Source organism: Microcaecilia unicolor, chromosome 11 (assembly GCF_901765095.1).
Source record: "Microcaecilia unicolor chromosome 11, aMicUni1.1, whole genome shotgun sequence".
Classification (NCBI taxonomy): Eukaryota; Metazoa; Chordata; class Amphibia; order Gymnophiona; family Siphonopidae; genus Microcaecilia; species Microcaecilia unicolor.
Window position 1 is genome coordinate 200,538,371 of NC_044041.1, and position 12,752 is coordinate 200,551,122.

A 12,752-nucleotide genomic window follows, 5' to 3' on the forward strand; every position below is an offset into this window, starting at 1 on the left:
AGCCACATTACATCGTGCAGGACGTCAGACTCAGAAACAGAACGAAGGAAGAAGAAGACCTCGGCTGGCGGGGGTTGGGGTCCCCTGCCAGCAAAGTTAGGCGATGGCGGGGGAGGGTTGGCGGTGGGAGGGGGGATGAGAGGGTCGTCGGCAGGGGGGGGTCAAAGTTGTTGGTGGTGGCGGTGCCGGGGGGGGGGGGGGTGGCAATGGGGGGGGGGGGGGGGCGGTGGCACCGGGGGGGAGGGGAGGCTAAAATGTGCCCCCTCACCTCGGGCTCTGGACCCCCCTCCCCCCGAAGTCTAGCTAAGCCCCTGCACTAGACTGCTCCAGGGACCTGAATGCTGCTGTAATGGACCTGGCTATATAACATCTGAGGGTGTCATACAGGCTGGTGAGTACTATTTTAATTCACGTTTTTTGGAGGTGGAGGAAGTCAGTGACCACTTGGGGAGTAAGGGGGAGGGGTAATCCCTGAATCCCAGTGGTCATTTAGACCTGTCGTTTCTTTCTTTACAACATCAGTAAAATCCGCCCCTTTCTTTCTGAGCACTCTACCAAAACCCTCATCCAGACCCTTGTCACCTCTCGTTTAGACTACTGCAATCTGCTTCTTGCTGGCCTCCCACTTAGTCACCTCTCCCCTCTCCAGTCGGTTCAAAACTCTGCTGCCCGTCTCATCTTCCGCCAGGGTCGCTTTACTCATACTACCCCTCTCCTCAAGACCCTTCACTGGCTCCCTATCTGTTTTCGCATCCTGTTCAAACTTCTTCTACTAACCTATAAATGTACTCACTCTGCTGCTCCCCAGTATCTCTCCACACTAGTCCTTCCCTACACCCCTTCCCGTGCACTCCGCTCCATGGATAAATCCTTCTTATCTGTTCCCTTCTCCACTACTGCCAACTCCAGACTTCACGCCTTCTGTCTCGCTGCACCCTACGCCTGGAATAAACTTCCTGAGCCCCTACGTCTTGCCCCATCCTTGGCCACCTTTAAATCTAGACTGAAAGCCCACCTCTTTAACATTGCCTTTGACTTGTAACCACTCGCCTCCACCTACCCTCCTCTCTTCCTTCCCGTTCACATTAATTGATTTGATTTGCTTACTTTATTTATTTTTTGTCTATTAGATTGTAAGCTCTTTGAGCAGGGACTGTCTTTCTTCTATGTTTGTGCAGCGCTGCGTATGCCTTGTAGCGCTATAGAAATGCTAAATAGTAGTAGTAGTAGTAGTAGTTCCAGTGTTAGGCATGCCCTAAGCCTACCTTCTAAACACCCACGACACACCCCCTCGTGAGGTCTGCAAAACAGGTTTCGAAAGCAGCAATTTGGACATTTTTTGAGAAGAAATCCATCCAAATGGTGCTTTTTGGACGTTTTTGTTTTTTCTTTTGAAAATGAGCCTCTCGGTCTCACTTCTTGGAGAGAAACTTCACATCAGTCCTGGCGTTTTGACATTCTCCTGTTTAGATCCATCTCGATCCTTGTGCTACTGGTTTCTAAATAGAAGGAACGACAGACACTACAGATGCCACAGTGCATCAGGATGGAAGCCAAGTCTGACCAGAGCTGGGTCACAGAAACTCACCTGAAGGACACTTTCTAATACTGAAGGATGGTTCACTGTGCTGCTGGAGGTCTGCAAGAGCACCAGTACATGCAAATGTTCATGAATATTAATTGAATAGCTAGGGAAAAAAAAATCTAAATTCTGCAAAATTCCAGTGCGAGCCAGCCTGCCTCACACTGGAAGGATCGCTATGTCAAGACTCCCATTTCATTATTAAATGCACTGTTTATATCAAGAACTCCGAACTGGATCCCTTTATTTTTCTGGTCACAGATGGGCTGTCTTTTGCCAACTTTGGCATTATAGACTGCATAATGTAGCGATTGTAAGCCTTTTTGCCTGTATTTTTTGATGATAAAGATCTTTTATTTCTCTGTTAAGGGTTTTCAACTATAAATTTGGGTTAATGGAGCCAGTTCTGTATTAATAGGAGAGATAGTCCAAAGATTAACAACGCCTTCAGTACAGTGGTTTAGTTTCTGTGCCTGATAGGCAGGAAATAAAAAAAGACATGGGAATTAAAAGGATAAAGAGAAATAGACTAATAGGGCGTTTGTAAGAAAATTAAAGACTTGTCCCTCAGATGTTCAAGGCAATGCATTTACAAGACAGCCAGCGAATGCAAAGCTATTGGGAATGATGGAAGAGACCCAAATTATTTAAATGAGAAAAATAAATTCACACCAGCCTGGTCTCAGCAAGTTGACAAAGCAGGCCTAGTTATCTGCTATATTTCCAGTGCTCTGTCTTTGTCAGGGAGGCCATTAAAGTTGCAGGAACAGTCATGGTTACTGCTCCGTGTTGCCTCACACAGCTGCTCAGCATGATAACTCTAATCCACGGTCTACTAGAAATGTAGTTTTTATCTATTTATTTATAAAGAAAACTCTGCTTTTAAAATCCCCCGTTTTTGCTATCCTAAAGTAAAGTGATGTGGTAGCCGTGATACCCCAATAAAATTCTCCTACCTGTTATAGTAAGGTGTTATCATTCTTCCTTTTCTTTCTGGTAATGGCTACAGTTTAACGGGGGGAACTTAATAACCTGTGGGGAAAGATAGCATTGTTTACCATCGATATCCTTAACCTGGGTGTTAGAGACTCTTACGGTAAATTAATTACACAGTTTGCAATCAACCGCACTAGCTGTGTTATTCGGCTCTCAGGAAGCTTTCTTAAAAGTGTTGCATCTCCCCACAGCTCGTGTGATTCCCCCTCCTCTTTCCCCCAAGGGCCTCCTCCTCCGCAGAGAGTCCCCCTCTCCGCAAGAAGCCCCTCATAGAGCTTCTTGCCGAGACCACCCCTTGTAGGCCTCTCTGGGCCCACATTTTTCTATCCTTGGCGGTCTACAGCTCGCAGGGCTGGCGCGATCCCCAGTTGTTTCTGTCCCTGCTGCTGCTGGGTTCAAAATGGTGCTGCTGAGCTCAAGAAAAATGTCAGGAAGTATTTTTTCATGGAGAGAGTGGTGGATGCTTGGAATGCTCTCCCACGGGAAGTGGTGGAGAGGAAAACGGTAACGGAATTCAAACATGCGTGGAATAAACATAAAGGAATCCTGTTCCGAGGGAATGGATCCTCAGAAGCTTAGCTGAGATTGGGTGGCAGAGCCGGTGGTGGGAGGCGGGGCTGGTGGTTGGGAGGCGGGGCTAGTGCTGGGCAGACTTCTACAGTCTGTGCCCTGAAAATAGCAGGTACAAATCAAGGTCAGGTATACACAAAAAGTAGCACATATGAGTTTATCTTGTTGGGCAGACTGGATGGACCGTGCGGGTCTTTTTCTGCCGTCATCTACTATGTTATCACGTTACTATGTAACGATAGTCTTACAAAATTACTATTAAGGGTGAAGACCACCCCATAAGGGCCTGTGGGAAGAGGGGAAGCACTTTGCAACTTTGGGGAGCTCCTTTAAAAGTGCACCTGGGAGTATGTGTCAGCTGTGAGCACACATTATTTTTTCACAACTAATTCAGCATGAGGAATCCAACTCGTTGCATTATTCAGCTTGCATAATTTGCACCTCATTATTATGCACTGCGACTAAGATGCGTTAAGACATCATTTTATCATTGAATGTGCACTAACGGTCGAGAACATAAGAACGTAAGTGTTGCCATAGTGGGATAGACCGGAGGTCCATCAAGCCCAGCATCCTGTTTCCAACAGTGGCCAATCCAGGCCACGAGTACCTGGCAGAAAAACAAAGAGTAGCAACATTCCATGTAGAACCCCAAAGAATAACATGATTCTAGAATTCTAAAGAATAACAAGATTCCATGTAGAACCCCAAAGAATAACATAATTCTAGAATTCTAAAGAATAACAAGATTCCATGTAGAACCCCAAAGAGTAACAAGATTCTAGAATTCTAAAGAGTAACAAGATTCCATGCAGAATTTCAAAGTGTAACAACATTCCAAGTAGAACCCCAAAGAGTAGCAAGATTCCATTCAGAATCCCAAATACATAAGTATATAAGTATTGCCAAACTGGGACAGACCAAAGGTCCATCAAGCCCAGCATCCTGTTTCCAACAGTGGCCAATCCAGGCCACAAGTACCTGGCAGAAAAACAAAGAATAGCAACATTCCATGCAGAACCCCAAAGAGTAGCAAGATTCTAGAATTCTAAAGAATAACAAGATTCCATGTAGAACCCCAAAGAGTAACAAGATTCTAGAATTCTAAAGAATAACAAGATTCCATGCAGAATTTCAAAGTGTAACAACATTCCAAGTAGAACCCCAAAGAGTAGCAAGATTCCATTCAGAATCCCAAATACATAAGTATATAAGTATTGCCATACTGGGACAGACCAAAGGTCCATCAAGCCCAGCATCCTGTTTCCAACAGTGGTCAATCCAGGTCACAAGTACCTGGCAAGATCCCCAAACAGTACAATACATTTTATGCTGCTTATCCTAGAAATAAGCAGTGGATTTTCCCAAGTCCATTTTAATAACGGCTTATGGACTTTTCTTTTATGAAATTATCTAAACTTTTTTAAAACCTTGCTAAGCTAACTGCTTTTACCACATTCTCTGGCAACAAAATCCAGAGTTTAATTGCACGTTTAGTAAAGAAATATTTTCTCTGATTTATTTTAAATTTACTACTTAGTAGCTTCATTGCGTGCCTCCTAGTCCTAGCATTTTTGGAAAGAGTAAACAAGCGATTCGTGTCTACCCATTCCACTCCACTCATTATTTTATAGACCTCTATCACATCTCCCCTCAGCCGCCTTTTCTCCAAGCTGAAGAGCCCTAGCCGCTTTAGCCTTTCCTCATAGTGAAGTCATCCCATTCCATTTATCATTTTCATCGCCCTTCTCTGTACCTTTTCTAATTCCACTATATCTTTTTTGAGAAGCGGTGACCAGAACTGCACACAGTATTCGAGGTGCGGTCGCACCATGGAGCGATACAAAGGCATTATAACATCCTCATTTTTGTTTTCCATTCTTTTCCTAATAATGCCTAACATTCTATTTGCTTTCTTCGCCGCCGCTGCACACTGAGTAGACGGTTTCAACGCATTGTCAACGATGACACCTAGATCCCTTTCCTGGTCAGCGAGTCCTAACGCGGAACCTTGCAGCACAAAGCTGGAACCTTGCATCATGTAAAATCATGTGTTTTTCCATTATCACATATTAGTAACTACCCCCTAAATGCTTTTATTTATAAAAATTATGAGCTTTATGTGGAGGTTGGATCTTGGATTGGAAAAGGAGAGCAATAAACACTTTGTTTGTTTGGATCTGTGCAGGTTACTTCTGGGCAAATACCATCCTTTGCAGCAATAGGGCTCTAGTTAACCCCCACTGGCCCTGCTGCCAGTATGGCATGTGAAGCAGTTCCGGTTATCTGTAGCTGGGATCAGATTTCTCAGATGCTAAAGGGCACAGAAAAAAATAATAATAATAATTTGTGGCCATTTTGATGCAGCGAGAGTTGAGTTTACTTGAAATGGTTAACTGTGCTGGGCAGCTCTATGCCTTAGATTTGTCGTGTAATTGCTACTTAAAAAAATGTTTTTAATTTTTCAGCAGTATCTGTCATTTCTCACCACCCTCTTTCCCATTACACCAAAAGCCTGGGCGTCAAGCCTTTCCAGCCAGACAGCACTACTTACATATGAAATGGAGTTCTGGACATTGAACATTTCCCAGATGGACACTGGTCTCCGAGGCAATGTTCAATTAAGTAATAATAATAATAATAATAACATCGGTTCTGGTCCAGCCAGAGGGGGAGAAAAAAATGTCCCACTTTCCACTCCAGCTGCAATGAGCAATGGAAGCAAGTTCTAAAATGTTCCTGGCACTGGCAATTTACATAAACATAATGATGACCTTAAACAGTTGATTTTCAGGAACATAAAAGGACCCAGCACTGGCAGGGGAAAAAAAAATGGGTTAACAGACGCTCTAGTGAACGAGGGTGGGTGGAATAGAATGTGTGTGTGTGTGTGAGGGGGGGGGGGGGGGATTTACTTTTGAGACATCTCAATCCATTCTTCTACCACCGACCAAAATAGTGGCACGAACGTCCCTGAGCACAACAATGATTTTTCCAACTTCAGGCGAGCGATAGGCGCAGGGCACCGAGCTGTGCCAGCCCGGACCAAGGCTGCCCCTTTTGTTCTCTCTCTCTCTCATGCCAGGGCACTACTTTTTCCCTTCCACGAATTCACTTACGCTTCTGAGCTCCATAAATGCTTCCTTGCCACCCTTCTTTCTTCTCTTTCCTCAAATTCCAGCCACCTCCTGATCTCTCGTGAGCAGAATCCACGCCTGGGCTTTGGGGGAGCCAGACCAGAGCATCAGTGAAGAGGAGGGAGGAACAGACTCTGGCAGGCTGCTTGCCGGTACCAGTACCAGCCTCTGCAGGTGAAGAACCGGTTTTTGGACCAGAGGACCTAGGGAAGGGGGAGAGAGATTATTGCAATGTATGTCGTCCTTTATTTTGAGTACTTCTCTGACTTAACAGCTTCAGCTGAAGGCGGGCACCATTAAGATGCAGCATGTGAATCTGGCAGTGCTGGGCAACCTTTCTTGTTTCAAACTCGAGTGTCTGCAGGAGAATTCCTTCCTCTGGTTGCCCTTGGGGTCTTAAGCAACCCCCCCCCCCTCGCCCCCTTCCAGAGGGAGCCTCGAAGGTTTTTTTGCCCCCTAACAATGCCCAATTTCTGGCTGCCTTTTCGGAGTATGGTTTTGGAATACTTGGCCGGACTTCTGATTTGCGTCTTTTGGCTGCAGAACTCCCACGGGATGCCTCATGTCATCCGGATAGGTAACGTCTCGCCTTCATTTTTCTTTCCTTGCCTCTGCAGTTGGCTTTGGGTGTGGAGGGGAGAGAAGGTTATAAGGGGAAAGGGGGGGGGAGGGGATGGCTTGTTTTGGTGTCGCCTGCCTATCTTGGAAGCAGTTTTCAGGGCTGGGACCTTGGCTACTTCCACTTCTGCCTTTTTGTGTTTTTTGCAAATAAATCAAGGTGGCGTTGAGGTTTCTTGCTGGGTTCTGGATTGTGAATTGCATCCTTGGAACCCGGGGCAAAGCCGTCAAATTCCCACGTACGGGCTGGGAGAAAGTCAGATGAGAGTCGGGGGGATAGTGGAGAGATGCCAGTCGCACCGGGGCAGTACAGGCATGCAAAGCCCCCCACCCTACTCTAGGCATTGGGGGGGAGGGGAAGAGCGAGCAGCTGCTCAGGCTACTTCTAGTATTCAGAGATGCTGGTGATGCTAGGTTTGGAGGACCCCCCCCCCCCCCACCACGGAATAAGATGGACATTTTGGCAGCGACTTGGTTGTTGAAACAGCTTCTCTCCACCCCCTCCCTGGAAGCAAAGGTCAGCCAGTCATTCCGGTTGAATCCTTGCCATGAGCGGTGTGCCCTGTTGCGCTGGTTTCACTCATTTCTTGAAGTGTGCTTCATCTCTCAGCTGCTTCTCCAGAAGTGAACCCCCGTCTGAAGCACCTACGCGTATTCACACGCGTGCAAATCACCTGCAACGTTCTATACGCGCAACTGTCCCGTTCTAACTCACGTTTCTCTTTAAAGTGTTTTTGCTAAAGTTATTTACCCTGCTTTTAAAGGGGTTGCGGATAGAGAAAGAGGTCATTTTCTCTGTCTTTGCTTGCTTTGTCTTGGTCACGGTGTTTGGACTGTCGGAGAAAGAGGTTTGGCTCATTAGCATGTGAATAATATTCTGTATCTCATGTAAGTGCCATATAGCATACAGATAGAACCCCCCCCCCCCCCACTTCCACCCCAACACACAGACAAAACCCCCTCCCCCGTCCGTAATTGCTTTTAAATTACAAAGCTTGAAGTTGTACTCGGGCACTTTCTAATAGTAACGATCTATTTTGCATTTTGCTAAAAACAAACAACCCAGAACAAAAAAAACCAACTCAAAACTATTATTGGCTCTTTGTGAATCGTATTTTCCAACGATGGTGCTTTTGATCATGAGTTCTAGAGACTGGCAAATGTCTTTTGCTAATGGCCTGAATTGCTACTAAATATAGTCTAAATAGCTTATTATATTATGAGCGGGTTCTCTTTCTGCAAAGAGACTGGCGGTTGATAATAGGAAGGTGGAAAAAACTGAGAAGATTTGTAAAAAAATAAGAGACGCCATAATCATGATTGATAGATAGATGTTTTTTTAAAAAAGCTGAGACCAAAGTCAACAATCTTGCAGAAAAATCGGAAAACCCCCACCCTCAAAATCTTTCCAGTGTGATTGGTGTTGGGGGGGGGGGGGGGGGATCTCTCAACCTGGGCTACTATTAACAAGTGTTATTTTACCACTGACTCATGTTATTTTAACACGGGTCCCATCTCATGCAATAATCCCTTTTTAACAGTAAAATAACCCGTGTTAATAACTTCCCTTCTTTGAGAGGTGAGGTCTGGTTGACCTGCTCTGTGTCTCTGCATGTCCTTCAACTCAAGACAATGTTATTTGCCTGTTTTCATAAGTGGCAGCCCTGGGGTTAGCAGGATTTGGCTTTTAGTTTTAAATTACTGGCTACCAGAAATGGGATGGGATTTGGCTGACAGCTGGAAGGGGAGTTGGGTGTTTTCCTGTTGCAAGAGGGCTGGTAATGGAACAGTGGAGAGTTAAGTGACTTGCCCAGGATCACAAGGGGGGGGGGGGGGGATTTGAACCTGGTTTATCTGGGGTTTTAGTTTGTTGCTCTAAGTACAAGGTGAGTTGTATCAGGTGCACAATTGTTTCCCAGACCATAGCTGCCCCCCACTCTTCATCTTTAAAAAAAAAAAAAAAAAACTGCTCTGCTAAGTCTTCATTCTCTGGATTTTTTGGAGAAAAAAAATCTTTTGGGTTGATGTATTTCCAGTGGTTTTGGTAATTTATTTTAATTGCCAGCTTGTTCTGTACACTCCTGGGGCTGATCCGAGAATGTTTTGCTTAGACATAAAATGGGGAAAGTCCTTTAATAGGTCTGACCCATATGTACCTTTGACAGAAATGTCCCTTTCATAAAGGACTGTCCATTGTTCAGATTTTCTTCCCAGATTCTGCATCTGGTGCTTTGAGTTGGGCAGTAACCATTCTATAAAGAGGCACAAATTCTAGTGGGCGGATCCCCAAAGGGGCGTGGCCATGGGAGGAGCTTGAGCGGGTCTGAGACATTCCTGCGATTGATGCTTCTTGTATTAGAATTAGGGGGATCGGCGCCTAATTCGCAGAAGTAGCCTTTAATAGTTATCTTGCCAACCACTGTAAAAACACAGCATCATACAACCTTGTAAATGTAATTGAATCAATTTAATCTCTAACAACTGTTAAATGTAAGCCACATTGAAACAAAACTGGGTTTTTGGATAATTGTGGGATACAAGTACAAATAAAAATATAAATATTTTGCATACAGAAATTTACACCAGGTTTTCATTGGTGCAAATGGTCGCACCTAAATGCACTCACGTTTCCCAGCACTATTCTAGAAACAAGCGCCTATCTTTAAGAATAGCGTTAAGCTTTTCTGGCTCAATTTATAGATTCCAGTCCTTTATAGATAACGACTTCATTTTGTCCCTTTTGGAAGATTATGTAAGTATGAGACAACCTACTAATATTTTTTTCCACCCCTCCTCCACAAAAATTACATCAATACCATAGAATAACAGACACATTCTCAACCTTATTCTGAACGTGACTTTCATATCCAGGCTCCAATATGTATAACACTGGCTTAATCACATCCCTAGAACATGTGGTTGATAAGATTTGGCACGCATTAATACCATGACAGTATTTTGTATGATAAGATACATTTAGACACTATGAAGAAATAGATTTGTCTCACTGTGCTTCCAGGGTTAGGGGTTCTCATTCCCAGTTCTTGGGACACACCTAAGCATTCAAGTTTTCAGGATACCCACAATGAATATGCATGAGATAAATTTGCATGCCCTACCTGCATTCCGTGCAAATCTGTCTCATGCATATTCATTATGGGTATCCTGAAAACCTGTCTGGTTAGGCGTGTCCCCAGGATCGGGATGAGGACCCCTGCTCTAGGGGAAACCTTCTCTTTTAGGATGCTTCACACATTATGTAGGTAATATCTCCAAGGTTGTTTGGTGCCGGGGAATGTTCCTAAACCACACTAGGCAGCTGTATGTTAGAGTGTACAAAATCCCACAGGGGAGGGTCTATTATTCAGAGTTTCTTAATTGCAATTCTACTACTACTACTACTACTACTATTTAGCATTTCTATAGCGCTACAAGGCGTACGCAGCACTGCACAAACATAGAAGAAAGACAGTCCCTGCTCAAAGAGCTTACAATCTAATAGACAAAAATAATCAAATCAATTAATGTGTACAGGAAAGAGGAGAGGAGGGTAGGTGGAGGCAAGTGGATAAGTGGTTATGAGTCAAAAGCAATGTTAAAGAGGTGGCCTTTCAGTATAGATTTAAAGGTGGCCAAGGATGGGGCAAGACATAGGGGCTCAGGAAGTTTATTCCAGGCGTAGGGTGCAGCGAGACAGAAGGTGCGAAGTCTGGAGTTGGCAGTAGTGGAGAAGGGAACAGATAAGAATGATTTATCCAGGGAGTGGAGTGCACGGGAAGGGGTGTAGGGAAGGACGAGTGTGGAGAGATACTGGGGAGCAGCAGAGTGAGTACATTTATAGGTTAGTAGAAGAAGTTTGAACAGGATGCGAAAATGGATAGGGAGCCAGTGAAGGGTCTGAGGATAAGATACTAGTTGAGCACGCTTATTTTCTTATCTTAAGCTCCCATCCTTTGAGACCTTGGAGGATGAGAAGGCTTTAGGCCTGGACCGCCCTGTGATTGGTGCATTGGGGGGGGGGGGGGGGGGACTCTGCCCACTGTTTCTGAAGCCATGTTGTATGCAAGTAGTAGACTATGCCGTACTTTGTATTGTTACTTGAATATTTTTACTGCTGTAATTGTCTATTGCTCATGTTTGATCTATTCTTATTGTACACCGCCTTGAGTGAATTCTTTTAAAAAGGCGGTAAATAAATCCTAATAAAATATGATTTACTGCTATCAATTCTTTGCATTGAGAGATTTTATTTTAGTACATCATATTTTTGCTGAAATTCCCTTTTTTTTTTTTTTGCATTTTGGTGTTAATTTGGGATAATATTGGCTATAACTGGTGCAGATTTACAGTTATGTTCATACCTGCTCTTGGTTGCTATTGTATAAATATTGTGTCAATATTCTGAAATTCTTATTCCATTAATGTGAGTGTTGTTGTAATATAATGTAAGCCACATTGAGCCTGCAAATAGGTGGGAAAATGTGGGATACAAATGCAGCAAATAAATAAATAAATTACATGCTTAAATTCCAGAGTACGGAACTTGAAAGAGGATGTGGACCCAGGAGGGCCTGGGTAGGTCTGGGCCATATCAGGCAGTTAGGCACCCAGGTTCTAGAATACTATCACTTATGTACCTGGCGTTAAGTACGACCACTTACACCAGCCTTTGAACTGGCACAGATGTGAATTTACACTAGTGATTCTGTAACATCAGTTCCATGCGAATCTGCGATTCCAGTACTCAGCACTCATCATTCCGGTACCCTTTATTGCATTTTCCTTTTAATAGCAATATAATTTCCTGGATTTGTAGGGACTTGACAAGAACTGTTTCTTTCAGCATTTTTTCCCTACAGCATTCTCTGTTCTTCCTCTGTAGAAACTCTTCCCAAAGTTCAGTTTGATTATGTATCGTTTATAGCGCAATGCCATAGAAGACGTGTCAAAATATTCCTGGTTCCAAGAATCGGCCATCTGAACCGGAGGAGGTTAACTGACTTGCTGTAGAACAGGAAGTGGTAGATTTGGGGAAAGAGAAAGGATGTACTTCAGTTTACCCACTGGAAAGCGCTGCGTAGCCCACAATTCAATTGTATGCACTGATAGAGGTCCAAAGCAGACAGGGATCATCTGACCGTTGCAGGCAATGAGAAATTTCTCTGGTTGCCCACTCATGTGATGAGCCATCCAGGATCTAGGGCCAGATAGAAGCTGAGTGAAGATCAATCCGTGCCTCCATCTCTCCCTCTTCTGGAAGTGGATTGATGTAGACAGTCGCTTTATGCCATCGGGAACTAGTGTTGACTCGAATAAGACCAGTCTGAAGGAATAAGGTTTTCTTGGAGCCTTCGCCATGTACCTGGTTTCCTCTTCCATGATGTAGCGTATGTAGTAGCAGAGTAAACGGCAAGAGATAAGACCTACAAGATCCAGGATGTTAGAATTTCTTGCAAAACACACACACACACACACACACACACACACACCCTCCTATCTGCAGCCATTCCACACACACCCTCCTCCTCCTCCTCAGCCATGACAGGACAGACTCTCTCATTCACTGACAAATACACACACAGAATCAGAGAGACAGGCAGACCCCCCCCCCCCCCCCCGAGACACACAGAAGCCCTGCTGTATGATCCCTTCTGCCTTAAGTGCCGTAAGACTATTTCTAGATAAAATAGCTTTTGCCAAGCCTCACTTGTATGTTGTATTACTATGTTACAAAACCAACTGCCCCCAAGGAGTAGATCCGGCACCAACCAGAGAAAGGAGCCCAGAGAACCAGACCAAAGCCTAAGCTGACCTCTGGGGCCATAACGGACATCTTGGCTCTTCAATCA

The 12,752-nt window shown here is 44.4% G+C and overlaps 1 protein-coding gene across 1 annotated transcript in view; it reads left to right on the forward strand.

Annotated features, from left to right (window-relative positions):
- The first annotated feature begins 6,747 nt into the window (after nt 1-6,747).
- Nucleotides 6,748-12,752, forward strand: part of GRIK3 (glutamate ionotropic receptor kainate type subunit 3) — a 292,810-nt gene continuing 286,805 nt past the window's right edge. The window contains exon 1 of the mRNA XM_030220007.1: nt 6,748-6,862. Coding sequence (XP_030075867.1) covers nt 6,748-6,862 — 115 coding nt within the window. The remainder of the gene's footprint in view (nt 6,863-12,752) is intronic.